The sequence below is a fragment of the Labeo rohita genome, chromosome 17 (genome assembly GCF_022985175.1).
Source record: "Labeo rohita strain BAU-BD-2019 chromosome 17, IGBB_LRoh.1.0, whole genome shotgun sequence".
Lineage (NCBI taxonomy): Eukaryota > Metazoa > Chordata > Actinopteri > Cypriniformes > Cyprinidae > Labeo > Labeo rohita.
The window spans coordinates 12,036,141-12,060,509 of NC_066885.1; the positions used below are offsets into that span (position 1 = coordinate 12,036,141).

The following is a 24,369-nucleotide window of genomic DNA, read 5'->3' on the forward strand; positions in this document are numbered from 1 at the left end:
CTGATTGGCGGGAGACTCTGGTTTGTCCCGCCTTCTGCGTTTACTGATTGGACTACTGACGCAGCTGCAAACAGGGTCACAGGGCGGAGCAGTTCATCGTTTACGTGCTGAACTTGCCTTGCGTGCTAGGATAGGAATGAGTTTGAAGCAGGTAATTTGGAAACGTTTTTTATTTAAAGATGTTAAATGCTTTTCGATGGATGGGTGGACAGATGCATTGATATTTCCTTTTAATGAACGCTTTGCCGTATAGTCTTTTTGTCATCTTTCAGAAGTAGCATATAGATGACCTCAAAGCTAAGAGGCAGATTAAAAGCATCAAAACTCCAGGTTATCTCAGTGGAAATGCACTGTAGGTAATTTCCAGTTAAAAGATCTTAAAATTTAGGGCCTGACAAACTCAAATATATTTTATTGTTCCAATTATACAGGGTAGTTATGTAATAGATGGTAACTGTAAATGCAACATTGTCTCGTCCTGTAAATGAATGAAAAATAAAGATGATGCAACAAAGTTTATGCATTGCTAAACAATGAACAACAGCTGCAGATTTTCTGCCACATCTGTTTCAGGTTCTTAATTTGCCCTCAAGTCAATTTTGTAGTGTGCATTATTGTTAATATGCACTTAGAAAGGAGCAGCAGAGTGGTTAATGGTGACTTTAACCTTTACATTGTAGATGTCCTATCCCATCTGTGATCCTTTGACCCACACTGGCAATAGAAATTAAAAATTTATGAATTCTTGATTATAGTACACTGGCTCTAAAGACAACCCTTAAGGACCTTAAGGAAATCTGGACATTAGTCCTATTGTATCATGTTATAGAAAAACTGTGTGTGTGAGGGGCTAAACAAGGTCAGTCCACCACAGATTTGATCTCTGTGTATTGTTATTGCAAAACCATATATATATATTGGTTTAATATAACTTGGTTTAACCACAGCACTGTCTTTGTGTCATCAATATTTTATACATTTCCAGGTTGCTCAGGGTTACACACATTGGGTCAGTTTATATTATAAAGAGAAAATTTGTGTCTCAGGGAGTAATTTCAGCTTGTATGCAGAACATGTAGAAATTTCAGGTTTGAGACCAAGAGAGAGTGCCATTCTTTAAAATACCATTTTGAGCCAGAATCTCAGTTTGTATTTCTCATTTTTTGTTTGTTCCAGGTAATGCCACATGGAGACAGACGGATATTGGAGAAGAATTTTTCCTTAGTTTTGATCACTTACCCAATAGCTGTCATAAATTCAACTATTTTTTCAACGGATTACCACTGTTTCATATAATAATAGCTTTCCTGTAGCTTGAACAGTAGGACATGGAGCTAAAAATGCCATGGTTTCAGGAAGTGTGTATCTTAAATGAAATGTAAGTTGTTTTGGACAAAAACATCTGTATAATGTAAATAATAATACAATATATATATTTTAATTTTAATAAAACAGTAGTTTAATAAAGTCTGTGTAAAGCAATATTTCTATGTTTTCTGTGTTTGAATGAAAAACCCCAAGTAAATAAAATAAGTTAGCAAAATCTTTAAAAAAAAAAAACAAAAAGTAGTATTCTCTGCTCTCAAATGCTGGGGGCATGTCCGTTGTCGGCTCAACTGTCAAATATCACTAAAGGAGACCAAGCTATTTTGTAAATTATATGCATTTACATGATGAAGGTATAGCTAGCTAGCAAACTGTAGGCTGTAGAAACTGACTGTAATGACAGTAACTCGTGATTGAACGGACGAAACACTTATGCCAATGTGGTCTATAATAGAGGGTTTTCACGACATGTCATCAATCGGCCATATTGACGGCACTAAATGTAAACATTGCCACTGAACTAAATAAAACTTTGATATTTTTCTGATTATTGTTGCTGAAAGTGGTCAATTATTGTCAAGTTTTGGGCTGTCAGACTGGGAAAAACATTTGAAGTACTATAGACTGACAAAAGTTATAATAAATCAAGGAGAAGAGTGCAAAAAAACTGAGGAACAAAATTAGTTTGCGGTTGTTCAAACTGAATCAGGATTTCCAGGGCAAGAATCTTGACAACATTCATGTTTGTTCTTATCATTTCCAGTCAGGTAGGTGAAATATTAGGCTAATATTTTAATTAATACCACTCATATGTATCTTTATCAACTTTATAGTAGTTTGTCAAAATATTGCACCCTTTCTTGCTTACTAAGTCCTTCTCTATATGGTTTAGACAGCACACAGTAAATGAGCAGAATAATGTGTTGAGTAGTACATTAAATGTGCAATCCATGCTATTGTTTACATCCGAGTATCGCCAATATGGCCGTGCATCCAGGTAACTGACCAAATCGTAAGGTAAATGCAAACCCTCTATTCCAGTGGTTCTCAACTCCAGTCCTCGAGGCCCACTGCTCTGCACATTTAGTATGTCTCCCTCATTTACCACACCTGATTCAGATCATCAGCTTGTTATGAGAAAGATCCATGAACTGAACTGATTGTGACAGATTGAGAAACATACAAAATGTGCAGAGCAGTGGGCCCCAAGGACTAAAGTTGAGATCCACTGCTCTATTCTCTGCTTTCAAACACTGGGGGCGTGTCTGCTGTCAGTGTTAAAACCACGCCCACTTAAATCGCTAAAGGAGACAGCTGTTTTGTATATTATATTAATTTACATAATGAAGGCATAGCTTGCTAGCAAACCAAAAATGTCGAAAAACTTTAACAGTCTAACGCCACAATTCAGTACTACATAGTTCGCAGTCTTTGTAACATGTTTCAGCAATATATTTCTAACATTTATAATTTGTTAAAGAAACACAATTCTTTGAATCGCCTTTACACAGACTTTAAATTATAAAATGTATATAAAAATAATGTTTTAATGAACAGTTTAATAATTAAAGCAATATATTTCTAACATTTATAATGTGTTAAAGAAACACAATTCTTTGAACTGCCTTTACACAGGCTTTAAATTATAAAATATATATAAAAATAATGTTTTAATTAACACAGTTTAATAATTGAACAATTCAATAATTAAAACTTACGCCTTATTATTATTAAGTAACATAATTAAAGCTAATTAAACTATTTACCAAAAAAAAAGCCAAATCTTTTAAAGAAAAGCACTCTCCCTCTTTTGTGTAGACTCCAGGATTTGTTCAAGGTTGGATGCGCGTGCCCTTGTCGCTGGCGCGTGCCCCGTCCTTCAGCAGAATCCCTGCGCGCGATAACGCGTCAGCATCAAGCAAAGGATCACTAATATTTCCAATGAATGATACGACTGATAGCTGACGAACTGGACGAGCTTGATCCACTCTGGCATCGCGGATCCATACATCAGGGGGAGACGGGGCGTGTTTGAGGTGAGAGTGAACAGAAGTGATGCTTTATGATTGTGTTGTGCATTTTATTGGTGATGCCAGGTTTCTAAGGACTCGTGCAAGGGCTGCAGTTCCGCCTGAGGAGCTGTCTGTGGTTCTGAAAGGATCGGGTGTCTGTGCAAGACTGTGCATTTTTGGTTACACAAAAATTAGCTTCCTGCTCCCGTTTCTGGTGGGTTAAAGCGAGATAAGACAGCGAATCTCGCTTGACACATCATAAAGCGTTCGCATGCATGACATACGGGTGCAGCGCGAGGTGGAACAGTGTTTGCATTTAATTGGCTGTCCCACCGATATAACAAAACTGAGAAGTGTGTCTGATCTGTGATCTGCTGTCATCAGATTTTCAGCGTTTAATTAATAATCGGTTCCTTTTAACCTTGAGAGGAAAATCCTCAACCACCAGCTCATAATTGATTTTAAGACAGCCAAATATGATTGCAATCCAAATGTTAGCTATGCATTTTGGTTTTCACTCAAATATCGTTGGTAAAGCATGGTTGTAATTACAAATGACACGATCAGGTGGCAACTGATCATTTCTGCCGTGTTGTAGCATCTTAAATTGACTTCTGTACTTTAATATATCATGCATGTTTTGATGTTTTAAGCAACCAGGTGTATGGTATTTTGTGTGTGTGTGTGCCTTGCTTTTCTCTATCAGGTGTATATATCCACTGGAGTAGCTGTTTTACTGAGTTTTTGAACCATGGCGAAGAACAACAGCCTCCATCCAAACAGCAACGGAGAGACGGACGACTCACCAAACATGCTGGTTTACAGAAAGGTAGGACTTTTGAATGATTATTTGGATGGTTGCTTTGTGAAAAGTATTGCAAGCTTTGTTTTGAGTGCAGTTTAGGGAAAAACTATGTCTAAGACATGAAAGTGGTGTACTGTAGGTGACTTGGTGGGCTGTTTGTCACACTTTACAGTTTATGTTGGAAAGTATGTTTCTGTATGGACACAAATCTTGAGGGCTTAAAGGTATTAAACATTGTTAAAAGAAAAAAAAAAAAGAAGAGTTTGCTACCACACATGGACCTTTTGCAACTACAAAAGTATATGTGACCTTGGACCACAAAATCTTAAGTAGCACGGGTTTATTTGTAGCAATAGCCAACAATACATTGTATGTGTCCAAATTATCGATTTTTCTTTAATGCCAGAAATCATTAGGATATTAAGTAAAGATCATGTTCCATTAAGATATTTTGTACATTTCCTACCGTAAATATATCAAAACTTATTTTTTGATTAGTAATATGCATTGTTAAGAACTTCATTTGGACAACTTTAAAGGCGATTTTCTCAGTATTTAGATGTTTTGCACCCTCAGATATTGTATCTCAGCCAAATTTTGTCCTATCCTAACAAACCGTACATTAATGGAAAGCTTATTCATCTTTGTATAAATCTCAGTTTCAAAAAACTGACCTTTATGACTGGTTTTGTGGTTCACGTATGGGGTAATTTCTCACGATGAGAATCTGCTGTTAAATAGCATGTTACATGTGATCATCTGCTTTTGTGACAATTTTCCCTTGTCCCTCTATTTTCTTGAGAAGCAAAACGGAGTTTTGTTTTAAAAACGGAGAGGTGGACATCAAAACTTTCTTGACCTTTCTAACTCTCTATCTTTCTGATGATTGGAAATTTGCTCATTACTGCTTGAGTCAAAGTCATTTGTATTGCTGATTGGGAACTAAAGTCTGTCATTGTGGCTGAGAGCTACTAATGTCACCACTCACCCTATGGAGACTCAGAAAAAGGAACATGAATTTTTCACGAAGCCATTATCACATGTTTAAAGACTTGTGTGGCAAATTACAGTTTCAATCATGGTCAGTCGTCGTATTATTAATTAGTAGCCCGCTTAAATGAGCTCTGATAATGAATCAGGTATCTGAGTGCTTCTCTGTGATGAATTAATAATTCCAGTTTTTATGCCGACTGGGCGATCTATTGAATATTTATGATGTATTTGTGATGATTTTGTCTAATCAACATTGCGATAATGCAGTTTTCCTACATGCAGTGTAAATAGCATCTCTCATTTAGATGTTTTTATGAATCAATTCAAATGGTTAGTTTTAATAAATATTGAGAGATTTGCGCAGAAACATGCTTTTTCCTGCCAGATGGTGTAGTTACGACATCTACCAGCAGGGACTGGCAAGGCCATGTTAACCAGCCAAACCTTGACCCAACCCTCTGATACAGCAAAGACTTGCGACCCAAACCCCAGTGCGATCATGTCTTGTATTTCTTCTGTCCTGTACCAGCTTGCCCTCCCGTCTCTCCTGAGTTTGTTCAATTTCAATCTGTTCCCTCAGGTGCGGCTGAAATATGTTGTCAGAACGTGGCAGTCAGATATAGTTTGGAGACAGTGAATCATTCATCTATCAGAGGCTGCAGCATCTTCCTGCAGGACTCTATTTTTTCCTTCCTTTTCTCAATTCATTTCCTTCACCCTTCAGTTGATTTTCACATTTCCTCCATGCTGCTTCAGTCCTATTAGGTGTGCTGTGCCGTGGAGGTGCGGGAACGAGAGGTGCTCTGCAGTCAGAGATACTGTGGTGCTTCTCTTCACATCACAAGACATTAACTCACCCAATTCAAAACTAATAACTACTGGCCAGCTCCTTATCAAAGGCTTTTCTAAAAGATCTCAAAGAGCTGAATAGATTTATGAAGGACCTTAGGCAGAACGGGGCCACTTTTCCCGAAAGCATCGCAACTGTAAGTGGATTGTAAAAACGGCTGTGCAAATCATCATGGAATTACGGACTGTTTCCCAATAGCATTGTAAATCAAGTAGTTCTTGAAAATCTTAGATGTACATTTCCTCTGGAGTAACTGTAAAGAGGCGGACTTATGCAGATACCCACAGGACAAAATTACACTCCAAATTTACACCCCAGTTACTTTTTCAATAAGTATACAATGATTTCTATTAATTTGATACCAATCAAAAGTTTTTGAACAGTAAGATTTTTAATGTTTTTTAAAGAAGTCTCTTCTGTTCACCAAGCCTGCATTTATTTGATCCGAAGTACAGCAAAAACAGGAACATTTTGAAATATTTTACTACTTAAATGAACTCTTTTCTATTTGAATATATTTTAAAATGTAATTTATTCCTGTGATCAAAGCTAAGCATCATTACTCCAGTCTTCAGTGTCACATGATCCTTCAGAAAAAAAAAAAAAAAAAAAAAAAAATTGAGCAGCAAATCTTAGAATGAATTTCTGAAAGATCATGAGACTGGAGTAGAATTCTAAAAATTCAGCTTTGAAATCACAAGAATAAATTACATTTTAAAATATATTCAAATAGAAAAATATTCAAATATTCAAATATTTTAAATAGTAAATATATTTCAACATTTTACTATTTGTGCTGTACTTTGGATCAAATAAATACAGGCTTGGTGAGTATATATACCAAAGGTGATTTTTAAGTCGCATGTGAACTACTTTCTAACATTATGTACTTATTTGCTCATTATTTATTTAGCAGCAGTGCTCCGCTGTTGCCATGTGCTCTGTAAAAAATGATAAGTATAACAGAATAAAAATAGTACACCTACAAAATTACAGTAGCAAATAAAAGCAATAAAAAAGCATTCACAAAATTGATCATAAACTGTTGAGAGAATATTATATACTGTAAGTGTATTGTGTTACCATAGGAGTATGGTGCATAAATTTGTTCCGATTCAGTATGAACAGATGGAATTTCTAGGCTTGGTTGCCCACTCACGAGTTTGTATTTCTTTGGAAGAAGAGAGAAATACTGTATAATGAGGAATTTGGTGTAAAATTGGCTTGGAAATGTTAAATCATAAAGTTCACTCTGTGTGACCAAGAGCGGCGACCAATAATCGAGAAAAAGTTGTAGCTGCTGTTGCATGCATGCCAATAAACTCTAACTGTAAGACTGTTGAACTGTAGGAGTGTAAATCTCAGTAGTCTACTTGATTAATTCCTCAGCTGATGAGAAATTCTTATTAGTTTTCTACTTGCAGTTGGAAGTGTAGGATATTATTAAGCGAGATGCCATTAAGATATTTTTTCCCAGATTAAAAACTGACTTTCAATAAGCTTTCAAACCACATTTTAGCCATTGAATCTGTTTGCAAAGTATTGCACAACATGATCCCTCAACATTATAAAGTAGTTAAAGTCACAGGACCTAAACCCGAGCCTTGTGGGACTCCCTAGTAATCATGCATGTAATCATACTTTTCAATTTTAGTGTGACTTAATGAAAGAATTAGCACTGCTAACTGGAGGGAAAACATTGGCACTCTAATTTATTCAGGAACATTTTTTAGACTTAAAGTTTTTACCATCGTATGTCTTAATACTGTACACATTTCCTCACTCAGCACCTACCGCAATGTTATAATGAATAACGATCTTACTTGTGGATGATGGCTGTTTTACCTGACTTGGTGTTTTGTAGCATAGACCTGTACATTCTTGAGCTGTCCTACTCAATTCGTACTGTGAGAGAGACAAACTGAGAAATAGACAGATACAAAGACAGAGAGAAGGGGAGACAGAATACTAAATCAAGAAGTGTACCTAGTGTCTGCTACATAGTGTCCAAAGGTGCTGGAGAAAGAGATGAGTCACATGTCCCACAAGTACAGTTTTCAGCTTGTTAGCCACACAGTTCTACTCGCAAAGCTGCTGTTCTCACACTGTATTTCACATAAAGCACAGCTGTAAAAAATAAAATAAAACATTGACTTGTATGTCCGTTGACCATTAGTGGAGTTTTTTAAGGTTGGAGGTAAATAGTTGAAAATAGGAATTGTTCTGACCACATATTTTGCTTTCTATATTATTTTTAGTAGTAGTAGTAGTAGTAGTACTATATCATGTGTATTAGAAATTTCTTTCAAAAATATTGACTCCAAAATTGGTAGTGCAAATTATTATTATAATATTATTATATATTATATATTATAATATATTATATATTATTTGAACTTATTTGAAATTGAAATAATACTTCTAATTTTAATGGATTATTTTTATATATGTTGGTGTGACCTAATATGTTTGATTTAGTGATGTTAAATAATAAGTTTGACTTGAATAAAATGATTTATTTGAGATGTTATGACATGAAGCAATTTTTTCTCTCTGTATGGTTGACTATTATTTTTCAGCATTTTTTTAAATTATTTTTAATTTTTGCTATAAAGGATAAGTTCACTTCCAGAATAAAACTTTCCTGATAATTTACCCCATGTCATCCAAGATGTTCATGTCTTTCCAAGATTTTTCTCCATATAGTGAACTTCAATGGGGATCAACGAGTTGAAGGTCCAAACTGCAGTTTCAATGCAGCTTCAACTGGCTCTACATGATCTCAGCTGAGGAATTAGTGCCTTATGTAATGAAACAATTGGTCATTTTGTAAAAAAAAAAAAAAATTATGTACTTTTAACCACAAATGATCATCTTGCACTAGCTTGACTTCACACATTATGTAGTCACTTTGGAAAGGTCACGCATGATGTAGACGGAAGTACCGACCTAGTGTTTATAAAGCAAACGCGCAAAGAAAGTCAAACGCTCTTTACATAAAAAGGTAAAACAATGAGTTTTTCACCCTACCCTACCTTTTTGAACCTTTTTGAGCACACATACGAAGAACAAACCATGTGTGATTTTTCCAACGTGATTACGTAATGTGTGAAGTTGTGGATGCACATCGCAGAGCTAGTGCAAAACGAACATTTGTGGTTAAAAGTATATACTTTTTTTTAAGAAAACAACTATTTGTTTAGCTGGGATCGTGTAGAGCCCTTTGAAGCTGCATTGAAACTGCAATTTGGACCTTCTACCCGTTGGCTCCCATTGAAGTCCACTATATGGAGAAAACTCCTGGAAAGTTTTCCTCAAAAACCTTAATTTCTTTTCCATTGAAGAAAGAAAGACATGAACATCTTGGATTATTCTGGAAGCGAACTAATCTTTTAATTAGTCATTAGCAGTGACAGTTTTATGAAATCTCAGTTGATTTCTTATTGTCTTAAACATGTTAAAGGTTGTTAACATGTTAAAGATGCCATAGAATGCATTGATAGAATATTTTAAATTGTTATCTGATATCTACATAGAAGGTATGTGGCTTAGGTAAGGTAAAATTCTCCAGAAACGGTCTTACATGTTTATTTACAACCCAAGGATTTGTCACTAGAATGAAATGGTCTGTTATTACCTTATTTGGAAGGATCATGAATAATAATGACGAGCTCTGCTCTGATTGGCTGTTTCACACACAACACGGCTCATTTCAGTAGCTCACACAGCAGAAAGAAAACACAGGGAGGAAAATGTAATCAGGGAGCCGCTATTAATATGCAGGGCATTGAAACTGCGTTTGAATGCACGATCACTTTTTTACTTTCACTTTCAAGATTTGCGATTGCACGTGCTCTTTGTATAGTACAGCTGCATTGCTTACCACCCATTTTACAAGATTAGATGCTTGTCAGTGGTGCTCAGGATCTGTAAATTGTTCACCATTGTCCTCAGTCATCTCTCCTTACCCTCTTTATGTGGTAAGTAAAATCTTATGTACTGTAATGTAACAGGCTACCGCTATCATGCAGCTAACCATGTCCCTTTAGTGGCTCGCGTTATTTTATTAGAACGTGTTATTTGTTTTCCGTGCCTTTCTGAATATAGACACCAACCCATACCTACACATCACATCCCCTGCACAGCCTGGAACATAACATTTATTTCCATGATCTACCATTTTTGCAATTGTCCTCGCTTGTTTCTGAAAGGCTATATGCAAATGTTGGGGGTGTAACTATTAATGATCCCGATTATAACGTCACAGTCGGTGTTGTGTTGGGATTCGCCTCTTTTTCAGTGGTCTTTTGCATGATCAAGATTTACATAAGGAGGAGGAAACAATGGTGTTTGAGGCTCACGGTATGTCATTTCCATGTACAGAACTATGCCAAGGTAAATACAGATTTCCATTCTATGGCACCTTTGAAGTATGGAGTCTGTTCTGAGTCATTTCATTCATGTTTCAGAAATATAGTAGTATACTGTATAATGGCTGTCTTTTTCAGAGTTAATCCAAAATCCTTCTTCATTTTCCATGGGAAAACCAATTGACAGACACACTCATAAACACTCATAGGCTCATAAACATAAACACAAACACACACATACATATAGTGGTGCTCTTAAGGCCCTTAAACTATTGTTTATAGCCTGAGGGCGGCATAAATTTCTCCCGTTAAAGGAAATTCAGAAAAGGCAGTTCACTTCTAAAGGAGCTTTAGATTGTGTGTTGAAAATGCTCAGTCACACAAACTGCTGCTGGTGAATATGAAACTCTCTTTTAGCTGATGGAGACACCAATCTGTTCCAACATGACCATCTCCACTTCTGCCTTCTTCTCATGCATAATTCATATCCAGACCAGCATGCCTCTTTTTTTTTTTTTTTATATCACGCTGTACACCCTATGTTGAGTGACTACTACAGTATCTTAGCCAAACTCTGCACAGAACAGCTCAATTTTTTATGCGGGCCTCCATACAGTATGAGAAAACGGGGTTGACTTAACCGAGTGTTGAATGGCTTGTCTTTTCTAATCCCTTCTTCTTGATTTGAGGAATGCACATCCTTCATTGGTGGTCCGTGACCCTGAGTGGAGTTGCCATCGGTGACAGACTATTATGACTCATCGTGTGCTATCTTAACGCTCTGCGTACGCCTGTCTTCCGGCTGTTACGTCAGTATGGTTTTGAGAGTGGTAACATATGTGCTGTTAGCGGGGGGTTGTAGTGGGGAATGAGATGGAAATGAGGAATTGTCTCTTGGATGAATTTTTAGACTCAAAACCATGTTGCGTGACTGACACTTAAGCGGATGTGCCATCTCCTCTTATTATCACACTTAACGTCATATGTTCTTTTGACTGTTCTAGGTCTTTGTTGGTGCTTTACGTACTATGTGTGTGCGTATGTGTGACGCACTGAAGTGCACCTCCTTCCCCGCTTCCAAGCCTTATATGTGCATACATATACATATTTTAATGCACTATTTATGCATTACATATGCACGACCATTCTAAATTTTCAGATTAGTAAGAGTTAGTGTTTTTAAAAGAAGTCTTTTACACTGTAAAAAACAAAACACAATTTGTTGAGTCAACTTAAAATAATTTGTTACACTGCAGCCTTAAGTTGTACTAAGTGAAAACTTTGAGATATTTGAGTTAACTAAACAATTTGTTCAATTTAAAAGCTGGGCTTGTTACCCAGCTGCCTTAAAATTTTAAGTCGAATTAACTCAAATATCTAAGTTGTCACTTAGTACAACTTAACATTTCAAGTTGACTATTGACTAAACTTTTTTGAGTTGACTGAACATAAAATTTTAAGACAGTCAGGTAACAAATTATTTTAAGTTGACTCAACAAATTGTTTTTTACAGTGTAGGCTGTATGTGTTTGACCAAAAATGCTGTAAAAATTGTGAAATATTATTACAGTTTAAAATAACTGTTTTCAATATAATTTAAAACATAATTTAGTGATGGCAAAGTTGGAATTTTTTTTTTTTTGCAGCCATACTCCAGTCTTCAGTGTCACATGGTCCTTCTGAAATCATTCTACTATGCTTTTTGGTGCTCAAGAAATGTTTATTATGAATGTTGAAAACAATTGTACTGATTAGATTTTTTTTTAAACTGTAATACATTTCTTTTCAGGTACTTTGATGAATAGAAAGTAAAGAGAGCAGCATTTATTCAAAATTGAAATCTTTTGAAACATTATACATGGTTTACTGCTACTTTTGATCAGTTAAATGTGTCCTTGTGGAGTAGAAGTACAAATAAAAACATTTTTGAATCGTGGTAAATGCATAATTTTTAAATGCATTTTTTTGCATTGTAAAAGCCACAAAACAGACCATTGTCAAAGTAGATATTCATATTTATTTTGCTCTAATGCTCTGATGTTGAAGAATTTTTTCTTCAACAATGTCAATCAAGTCATAAAACAGGCTAGTGGTCTGCAAGATTGACTGATCTATATTATTTTTAGCAGTGGTGCTTTAAAGGGAATGACTGTAGAGATGCAACTTTTCACAGAGTGTTGTGCCAAATGCAGTGAATCACTGACGACAGTTAACTCTGTCTGAGAAGTTGCATTTTATGTTTCATTTAATTAACATTAAAGCCCTGCCACTACAGCCATTACAGCACCACTTTTCCAATAAGTCGACCACTTTCAATAAATTTTAAGACAATTACTGTCTGTCTTCAAATTGTTTGCTGTGATTGATGTTTTTGTTCTTTTGCATAATCCATCAAATTTTCTGTTAGGACAAAGATATTGTGCAATAAAGGATTTTAGATTTAGCCTAAATATTTTATCACTAACTCTACTGAATGACCGAATATTTTGTGATTAAGTCTGTGTTGTTTATTTGGTATACATTCCAGCTAGTGATTCAGACAACCAGTCTGAATAATTGATTATAAAAATATGTAGTTTTGACATCCCTATTGAGTACCTGTTGTTTTTTTCAGTCTATAAAGATGCAGAAGAAATGCATATTTTCTCAAAGTCTGAAAAGCATAGGGTTTGAAAATTATATGTTTTATTTATTCAATTAACGTGAGGCTGCTTCTCTTATAGCCATACTTGTCTGCTGGAGTGGAAAGGGCAGAGCATAAGTGAGGCTTTCATTTCTTTCTCTATGGGAGCCAAGCAGCAGACTTGAGGGGCATTATGGGATTGACAGCAGAGTGGAGCAAGTGGTGAGATCATCAATAAGTTGGGAAATGTGCAATTTGAGAGGGGAAAATCGTTGGTTGGCAGCCAGTTGCTTTGAGGTGAGGATGCCTGTCATAAATTATCAGCGTGTGAGTTTCTTGTGGATTCAGTGCTTAAGTCGCATTTTGGCGTATTGCTATAATTAATTCAGTAGCTGAGCTGTGGCTGTGTTAATGGAAATGAATTAATTTGACACTTTATGTATACTTCAGTAATTTGGGAAGTTAGCAGTTGGATCTAGAAGTTTAAAAATACTAAGTTCAAAAAATAGAAGAACCATTTTTTTTTCCCCAAAAACCTTTCAGTGAACAGTTCCTAAATGAACCATTTTGAAGAACTTTTTAAAAATCTAAAGAAGCTTTTTTCACTATAAAGAACCTTTTCTACATTTGAAAGGTTCCATGGATGTTTAAGGTTCTTCATGGAACCATCAATGGCAATAAAGAACCTTCATTTTTAAGAGTGTAATGTAAGTATTTAGGGCCCTATGATTTCCTCAGTGTGGAAAACATGGATGGAATCGCGAAATCCAGTCATAAAAATTGAATTTACTGTATAACACGGAATGTCACGGAATTTGCCAAATTTGGGATGAATAAATCAAAAGCAGATCAGTACACAAATCAAAACGTGACATGGACTAGTGCCTGTGAATATTAAGCCACAAAAAGAAAATTAATGGAAAAGACAGAATTCAATAAAAGTTAGTGCTGGGCAACGATTAATCGCGATTAATTGCATCCAAAAAAAAGTTTTTGTTTACATAATACATGTGTGTGTACTGTGTATATTTATTATGTATAAGTACACACACATGCATGTATATATTTAAGAAAAATGTTATGTTTATATATTACATATATTTATATTAGGGCTGTTAAGTGATTAATCGCAATTGATCGCATTCAAAATCAAAGTTTTAGTTCATTTATGTGTGCTTATGTATACATATTACACACAGTACACACACATATATTAGGCAAACTCAAACTTTTATTTTGTACGCGATTAATCACGATTAATTACTAATTTATATATAATATAAATTATATGAATATAAATATATACAAGTAAATATTTTCAAAATAAATACTATATGTGTGTGTCTTTATATATATATACATAATAAATATACACTGTACACACATATATTATACAAACAAAAACTTTTATTTTGGATGTGATCATTTGAACAGCACTAATAAAAATAAACTCAAGAATTTGAGGAAAATAGTAAAACGTATTACATAGAGACTTAAAAATGTAATTTTTGTTAAACTTTTAATAAATAGCTGTTAAATTTTGTACGTTTCATAGTTTCATTTAAATAAACATGCTTTTTTGTTAATATTTTTTAATTTAACTATTAAAACAGTGTCTAGAAAAAATTAAATGGGAAAAAAGACACGAATCCAGAAAATTAAAATGTTTAATTATTCGATAAAAAAAAAAGGAATTTGCACAAATTTGCTATTTAATTAACGATCTGGTGCAGAATCTTTAATGTTTCTTCTTCCTTTTGCATTTTAACATTCTTTTGTTTTTAAATGTTCAAAATCATGAAACTGTATTTCCAAGCTTAAATGAAATCCATATATATCAATGATACCGCATGTCTTGTCCTTAATCTTCATGAGAGTGTGTATAGACCTGTTTTATTGATAGTACTGATCTATGTGTTTGTTTGCATCGAATTGTTTTGTGTTGTGTGCAATGAATGCTAACAAGGGTCGTAGATGTCCGCGAGTGTCCTAATAGCGCTGTCAGCGGGAAGGTCTGACTGCATAAACGATCCGTGTCATATTGACAAGAGTGTCAGCCAGCCAGAAGACTTCAATATCCATACATGAGTCTTTGCTTCTTAACAGAGAGACAATCAGATGGGCATGTCAGTCAATTAAGTCTCGTCTGTTGTAGCCCTCAGGAGGCAAATAGACATTTGTTTATTTGACTAAATTTATGGCAGCTTGACGGAAGAACGAAAATCATTTAACCCTGGAAAGTTAGACCAAAGCTTTTGTCATCTTGAGTAGATAATGTATTTGTGTTTGTGTTTTTACCTCCATAAAATAATGTAATTCTAAGTGAAACAAGATATAGATTGACCTAATCTAATCACATGACCAAAGTAAGTAGGCTTGGTGATGCCAGTTGAAAAATAAAGTTGTTTTAGAGACTAGAATCTGATTATTAATATTATTTATTTTGTCTGTGAAATCCTACCTTGAAATTAAGTTTCAATTAAGCATTACTTTTTTGCATGGACTTACTCTGTTATTAAAACATGAATAGATTTAATATAAAGAAATAATATGCTACACACACAGACACAAATACATGTAAGTAATGCCTTGGAAGATATTTCTACAGCTGAACTAAATTGGTCCCTAAGGTGTCATTTATGTCTTCCTCCAACAGGCAATTAGGACTACGGTAGTCAATCACATTCGTCTTGTGAAGTGTTTGAAAAGGTGACCTGTAGGTTAACCACTGCAGGGACTGATTTAAAGCAACTTGGTTCATTTTTAATGCACCAAAGCAATTTATTCATCCAAAGTAATCATATAAATAAGATTTGTTCTTTGCATACGCTCAAGTAGTCTCTGAGGGCTTTTCCAGTTTATGCTGCATATGATGTTCTCATTTCCTAATGCTTTAGCACAGAATCGTTATATAACATGCTGTTCTTTTTCACCAAGCATTTTGAAAATGAGGCGTACCTTGCAACCTCATTGGCCAGCTTGTCTTGAACACATGTATCAGGCTGTTGAGCCCGTTGTACATCCCTCCCTTACCTTTCTTTCTTATCACCTCCACAGAGACATTCAATCCTGTTTCTCACATATTAAAGCTCTTATATGAAACGGACGTCTCTAGTCACCTGCACTCCCTTCCTCTGTTCGCCCTCTTCATTCATGTTTTTCATTCTGCCCTCTCCATCTGATCTCACTGCTGCTAATCATTTTTTTTTTTTTTTTTTATCTGCTTTCTGAGATCACAAGCCTCTGATGTTTTCAACTGGCTTTGCTTTAGCATCTTCAGATGATTTTACATTAGGTATTATTTGGTGATCCAACACCAGTATTGTTTAACTTATTGCTTATCTGTTTTGTTTGCTTTCTAAATGCTTGTTGAATTTTAATGGTTTCATGCTCTTGGCAGGCAATGATTCACCTTATCCTCCCTGCAAGTGAACCTGTATTTAATGCAGTGTGGGTTGTGTTTTCCTTACTTTGTGTAGTTTTGGGGATTTCATGCAGCCTGTCATTGTTGATATTTTCCTAATTGGCTAGCATCTGTGACAGATGAATTTAAACCAAAATAGCATCAAGTTGATAGATGAGAACTGTTTATATTTCTATCCTAACTGTGCACAGTTTTATGGTTATTTGGGTTTTATAGTTGCTTTTACCAATGTTTATTCACTGTACATATGCTATAATGCCTAGTGTTTTATATGTAATATATAGTATTGCAGATTTATGTAACTGCACATTAATGCGTTTTCTCTACTGTATCCATCGCCTTCCACCAGCCCAGTTATTTGCAATATAATATTAAGAGAATTTTTTTTATAGAAACTTCTTTAAAGCAACTTACAAAGCATTCAGTCAATACATTCTATTCTATTCTATTCTATTCTATTCTATTCTATTCTATTCTATTCTATTCTATTCTAATGTAATTACATTTTACAGTTGAATACATTTTATTAATTCATACATTCCTTGGATTTAAATCCTGTATTCTATTTTATTCTATACAGTCTTCACATTTAATATTTATGCAGTGAATAGATTTTATTAATTCATACGTTCATTGAATATTATGTATTGACATTTCTATATGACATTTGAATACATTTTATTAATTCATACATTCCTTGGACACTGAACCTTCTATTCTATTCTATTCTATTCTATTCTATTCTATTCTATTCTATTCTGTATTGACATTTACATTTGATATTGAATACATTTCATTAATTTATACATTCATTGGGCATTGAATCCTCTACTCTGTTATATTTTATTTTATTCGACTATTGTGTATTGACATTTACATTTGATTTAAATACATTTTATTTATTCATGCATTCCTTAGACATTAAATATTCTATTCTATTCTATCCTATTCTATTCTATTCTGTGTTGACATTTACATTTGACAATTGAATACATTTTATTAATTCATACATTCCTTGAACATTGAATCTTTTATTCTGTTCTATTCTATTCTATTCTATTCTATTCTATTCGGTATTGACATTTACATGTGATATTTATGCAATGAATACATTTTATTATTTCATACATTTATTGGAAATTGAATCTTCATATTTTATTCTGTTTTGTATTGACATTTACATTTGAATACATTTCATTAATTCATACAATACTTGGACACAGAATCTATTCCATTCTATTCTATTCTATTCTGTATAGACATTTACATTTGATATTTATGTTAAGTGAATACATTCATTATTAATACGTAAATTCATTGGACATTGAGTCGGCTACTCTATTCTATTCTATTCTGTTCTATTCTGTTCTATTCGACTGTTATTTATTGACTTTGACATTTGAATACATTTCATATCAATCCATGCATTCCTTGGACACTGAATCCTCTATTCTATTCTATTCTATTCTATTCTATTCTATTCTATTCTATTCTATTCTATTCTATTCTATTCTATTCTGTTATATTTGACTTATTTATTGACATTTTATTAATTCATACATTCCTTGGACATTGCATGCTCTATTTTGTTTTGTTCTATTCTATTCTATTCTAGACTAGTCTAGTCTAGTCTAATCTAATCTATTATAGTCGATACCAATCTTAAGTATCAAAAATCAATTAAAAAATAAACTTTCATCCATTGATTTTTTAATATAATTATATTTATGAATGCTTTTATTGGAAAGTACAGTAAATGCTATACCATGAATATATTGGGAGGGTGAAGCTATTGGAATGGGATCAGACAAGATACAGGCTTAAACAAAACCTGCTCATGAACATCTCTACCATAGCGCTACGGCTCCTATGTGTACCAAGCTCTGACTCTTTAGTGGTTTTTATTGTATTTTTTTTTTTTTTATGGCATTAAAGGCAAAGTGAAGATGATATAAAGCAAAAGGCAAGCACAGTGACATTTATAGTCTGTATCCATTATCCTTGTTCTTCATCATTTTCTTTCCTACTTTGATCCATCTCTCCACCTTCTTTTCTGATTCCTAGCCTTTTATCCCTTCCCTTGGAACAGTTCGGCTTTTCCATCTTCTCACTATCATCTTTTCTTTTAAACTTGAAATTCTTAACCTCACATTTCTCTTTCAGTCTCTCTGCTGATTCCTTCATGTGTCACTGTGTTTTCTTCAACATACTGAGATCCCGCCTATGATCACCGCTTCCTGTGTTGGCAGTACAACATGAAGAAAAGCTGAGTTGTCAGGCAGGAGATGAAATGACTCACTGCCACAAGACGCTCCTGAGTGTGGAGAGCCGTTAGCACATTATTGCACTGCTGACTGGGGTTTGGATTAATTAATTTCACCTCTGATTTCTCAGTGCACCTTTTAATGTAAGGTTATGAGAGTCTCTAATTATTTCAAAGCGAAGATGAAAGTCAACATCAGCTCACATGTTGTTTTAAGTCAGAACTCTTGCAAAGTAGCTGCAGTGCTGCTCCGCTAGTCCAGTTTCATTGTGCCAGTGTGTGGATTTTTGTCTCTTGTCCAAACCATTTAGTCAGTGTTTTGCTGGTTTGCTTGGCTTTGTTAGCGTGCGTTAGTTGAAAGTCATAACTACACCATTTGGACCCAAAAACATCTTTTGCCATTAAAATAAATAAATAAATTAAAAAAATAACAGTCTATACCTATTTTGTTTTTGGCACATTGTACATTACTGATATTTAATTATAATTTATCAAACGTTTTGATTTTTTTGTAATTATAAAGTGACTATGAATACTATTATTAATACTACTGACTTTATTAATATACTATAATAATTGTTTATATATGTATATATGTTTGTGTGTGTGTGAATACATTTTATAAATTCTCATATTCCTTTGACATTGAATCCTCTATTCCATTCTATTCTATACTATTCTATTCTATTCTGTTATGTATTGACATTTATATTTGATGTTTATGCAGTGAATACATTTTATTATTTTTTACATTCCTTGGACATTGAGTCCATTATTCTGTTCTATTCTATTCTATTCTATTCTGTATTGGCATTTATATTTGATGTTTATGCAGTAAGTATATTTTGTTTATTCTTACATTCCTTGGACATTAAATCATCTGTTCTGTTCTATTCTGTTCTGTTCTGTTCTATTCTATTCTATTCTATTCTATTCTATTCTATTCTATTCTATTCTATTCTACTCTGTACTGACATTTATATTTGACGTTTATGCAGTGAATACGTTTTATCAATTCTTATATTCCTTTGACATTGAATCATCTATTCTATTCTATTCTATTCTATTCTATTCTATTCTATTCTATTCTATTCTGTTCTTTTCTATTTTGTGTTGGCATTTATATTTGATGTTTATGCAGTGAATACGTTTTATTATTTCTTACATTCCTTGGACATTGAATCCGCAAATCTATTCTTCTATTCTATTCTGTATTGGCATTTATATTTGACATTTATGCAGTAAGTACATTTTATTAATTCTTATTCCTTTGACACGGAATCCTATTTTCTATTCAATTCTATTCTATTCTATTCTGTGTTGGCACTTATATTTAAATTTTTTTGCAGTGAATACGGTTTATGAATTCTTACATTCCTTGGACATTGAATGCTCTGTTCTATTCTGTTCTATTCTATTCTGTACTGATATTTACATTTGACATTAGAATACATTTATGCATATTTATAAATTGACATTTAACGTTATTTATTACTATGCTATAATAGTCATTTTTCTCTACATAACATTGAATTGATGCTCAAATAATAATAAACGTATATATACCCTTTCACAATTGAACATTGGTAAAGGATCCAGTGAGGAAATGTACCGTAAATAAAACTGAACGCATGAAAATACCAATTTGATGTAATTATATTCAGATCATATAGATCTGAAAAATATACATTCGAGATGCCACTTGTTAAATTATATGGCTGTTTTTACATTGTCATTGGCTCAATGCCAGTGCAATATCTGTATGCGTTAATATTTATAAAAATAAAAAAAAGGCTACTTACTTTTACTTACTTTTTCACAGCACTATATGTGTACATGCTTAAATTGAATAAACGAATAAAATGTAAGCAGAAGCAATCTTTCAGTCTACTCAAATAGCACATTAAAATTCAGTGCAAAGGCGATGCATTGATTCAACGATACTTACATACAGGAAACTTCAACCGCACAAGATGCATTAATTGACTCTTTGTGTCCAGAGGTGCAGTTTGTTCTTTCTCAGATGGCTATTTTGTGTCCTACTAACCTCATTGCATTCATTGTTTAGCATTTTAATGTAACTTCTTTGTCTCTACTTAAAGCTCTTTCAGGTCACTGGAATTTGTCTGCAGAAGGTCTGCATGTTCTGCGGGCATGCATGACTTTTCCGCCTTCACTGTGCCATATTTTAAAATCTTACGTTTTATATTTCTGTGCCTGCTACCATAGTAGTGAAGATATCATTTAGAACATGAATCCCAAATGTGTGAACCTGCATTGACGGAGACAGCTGTGGTGTCTTACAGGAGAGGAAACATGAACCGAGTGTTTCATTATCGGTCTGGTTGCTTTGAGGGTAACTCTCACAGCATTGCAAAGAACACTGCCCCATACATCACACACCAAGCCTCCAGAGAGAGAGCTGGCGGGAACAAAAGTAACAGACAGAGGAAAAAGAAACGAGGGAACGCTTATTGCTTCAATTGATTGTTCTCTAAAGTTTCTCAACAGCTACAGACCTACACTTTCTTCTAGTTTTCACAGCCTGAATTCCACTGTAATGTAAATGTCCACCAAGCCCAGCCTGTCTGCATTGATACTTCTTGTTCTGTGATCAGGATTCCTGAGTAACCTCAGGAAATCTCATCATCTTACCTTTCCCTCGTCTATTGATTTCAGCTCCTAGAGCATCCGCTAACCGCCAGCCTGTTCTGGACTTTTTTTGCTCATTGTCTCTGACACCTTGTTGAGAAACAGCAGGTGTGCTTTTCTGTGGCTGTTAACACAAGTCAAAGTTTAAAAAAATTAGACACCTATTAAAAATAGAGGAGAAAGAGCATATGTAAAAAGGTTGAATCACAAAACCTGTCAAATCTGTCAAAATTGTAAGTAAAATAAAATGATGATTTGTGTTTTTATGAAAAATCATTATTTTATTTTATTTTATTTTTTTTTTAATTTTCCACAGACCTTGGTTTTGTTTTGTTTGTAAAAAACCTCTTCATTAATTAATTCGCTGTGTATCAAAATGATTTTAATTTATTATATTTAGTTTTATTTCATTGTATTTTATGTTTTGGTTAATTTTATATTGTTTTGAACTTTTCCCACTGACCCTGTTTTTTGTTTTGTTTTAAACTTTTCCCACTTGACCCTGGTTTTGTTTTGTTTTTGTAACTTTTCCCACTGACCGTGGTTGTGTTCTGTTTTGTTTTTGTTTAAACTTTTCCCACTGACCCTGGTTTTGTTTTGTTATGACCTTTTCCCACTAACCCTGTTTTTTTGTTTTGTTTTAAACTTTTCCCACTTGACCCTAATTTTGTTTTTGTTTTATTTTGTTTTGAACTTTTCCTACTGTCCCTGGTTTTGTTTTTGTTTTTTGTTTTGTTTTGAACTTTTTTCCCACCAACCATGGTTTTGTTTTGTTTTAAACTTTTCCCACTGACCCTGTTTTTTTGTTTGTTTGTTTGTTTTTTCACTTTTTCCATGAACCTGGTTTGTTTTGTTTTGTTTCTTTTCCCACTGACCCTAGTTTTGTTTTGAACTTTTTCTACTAACCTGGTTTTGTTTTGTTTTAAACTTTTTCCCATTGATCCTGTTTTTTTTGTTTTGTTTCATTTGAAACTTTTTTTCCACTGACCTGGTTTTGTTTTGTTTTGTTTCGTTTTAAACTTTCCCTTTTTTTGGTTTTATTTTGAGCTTTTCCCACTGACCCTGGTTTTGTTTATTGTTTTGTTTTGAACTTTTTCCCACCAACCCTGGTTTTGTTTTGTTTAAAACTTCTCCCACTGACACAAAAACTTTTGTTTGTTTGTTTGTTTTTACTTTTTCCACTATCCCTGGTTTTGTTTTGTTTTTAACTTTTTCCACCAACCTGGTTTTGTGTAGTTTTGTTTTGTTTCGTTTTAAACTTTTCCCACTGACCCTGGTTTTGTTTTGTTTTGTTTTGTTTCATTTTAATCTTTTCCCACTGACCCTGGTTTTGTATTGTTTTGTTTCGTTTTAAACTTTTCCCACTGACCCTGGTTTTGTATTGTTTTAAACGTTTCCCGCTGTTCCTGGTTTTGTTTTGTTTTAAGATTTTCCCGCTTACCCTGGTTTTGTTTACTTTTGTTCTGTTTTGAACTTTTCACACTGACCCTGGTTTTTGTTTTGTTTAATTTTGTTTGAAATTTTCCCACTGACCCTGGTTTTGTTTTGACCTTTGCCCACTGACCCTGTTTTTTTTTGTTTTGTTTTGTTTTTGTTTTTGTTTTTGTTTTTGTTTTTTTGTAACTTTTCCCACTGACCCTGGTGTGTTTTTGTTTTGTTTGTAAATTCTTCCAAAAAGAGTAAAAAAATAAATACTGAACATTCATTTGCTGTGTATCCAAAAAGGATTACATTCCTAGACATGCCAATACACTTTGTAATAATGAAGAAGATTGCTAGTATCTCAACATGCAATGCTTTTTTGGATAAACAGCAAAAGAATTTCAAGTATTGAGTTCTTTTACTTTTTTTTGAAGAAATTATTGATGACTTGAAATCATGTTACATGTAGATTTGAAGCACAAGATCCCCATTTTTCTCTTTGTTTCTCTCTTTTTTGTACTTATTTTTCTTTTGCTTATTTCTTTGTGGCCCCCTGGGGTTCCCCGTACTCTAGTTTGACAACCCCTGCCTTAAGTGACTGACTCATTACGTTTGGCTCATTACAATTACCGCAGGCGTATCACGATAATATTTCATTTCTTTTGGGCTTGATAATTTATATTCTTCTATGTGGCTGCTGCACACTGTGCGGCTTTGCTGAATGTGTGCAGTGCACAGAATTTGTCTCAAGGCCAGTGGATGGATAGTGTTTAATGACACAGTGCTGTGGCTTATTAAACACCTCCAGAACTGTCTAACCGAGAGCAGGTAATTTGTATGCATTTCATCTGGTCTCCCTTCTTTTCAACAAGCACTGCATGAAAGCAATAAGGCGTTCTATTGCTGTTACAGTAAGTGGTCAAGGTCTTTGGTCTATAACTACTATCATTTATTAATGCTAACATGTTGAACGTGGAAATGGCTCTACAGAGGTTTCAGTACATTAATAAACATAATTTTCCTCATAATAATTATTCTCAGATGGTGCAAGCTTGAAGCTTATCACAGTGGCATCCGGCTGGTGAGGACAAATTCTCTGAACGCCTTGTTGTTATTCAGGACACACGTGTGGATACGAAGGGCCAGAGGTTTTGGGCTAAAAATAGTCCACACTCACTCCTGCTTTTCATAAAAGACCCCCAAAATTTGTCTGTTTTTCTTCCGTTCATCCTTCTCTACGCTTGTTATTTTCCTGTGTTTGCACATCTCACTCTATCTGTTTCTGCATGCCCTCTTTCCCCCCCCATCTTTCTGTGTCCTGAATGTTGTTTTATTTAAGAGGACACGTCAACTGTGCAGTAGCTGTTGGTTACAAACAGCTGACATTTTTTATCTGTTACTTTTCTCCCTGTGTTTACCTTGTTTGTCATAGAGGGACACGCTTTAACCGAAAGTTCAAATTGTTCTAATTTTAAACTTTAAGGATGTCGCCGGGAAATTAAAATGGCTCAGAATTGATTCTGAGATAGCAGTTTGCTTATTGTATACTGTGAATAACTGTAAAATCTTTGTTCATGTTTTCAGAAAATATTTAAAGTGCTTTAAAATTTTGCTTTAAACATTTTTGAC

General features: G+C 34.1%; 1 protein-coding gene across 1 annotated transcript in view; it reads left to right on the top strand.

Annotated features, from left to right (window-relative positions):
• Positions 1 to 67: 67 nt before the first annotated feature.
• Positions 68 to 24,369, top strand: part of rgs7a (regulator of G protein signaling 7a) — a 63,232-nt gene continuing 38,930 nt past the window's right edge. Inside the window, exons 1-4 of the mRNA XM_051134234.1 lie at positions 68 to 151; positions 1,177 to 1,378; positions 3,145 to 3,362; positions 4,045 to 4,167. Of these exons, the coding sequence (XP_050990191.1) occupies positions 4,090 to 4,167 (78 nt within the window). The 5' untranslated portion in view covers positions 68 to 151; positions 1,177 to 1,378; positions 3,145 to 3,362; positions 4,045 to 4,089. The remainder of the gene's footprint in view (positions 152 to 1,176; positions 1,379 to 3,144; positions 3,363 to 4,044; positions 4,168 to 24,369) is intronic.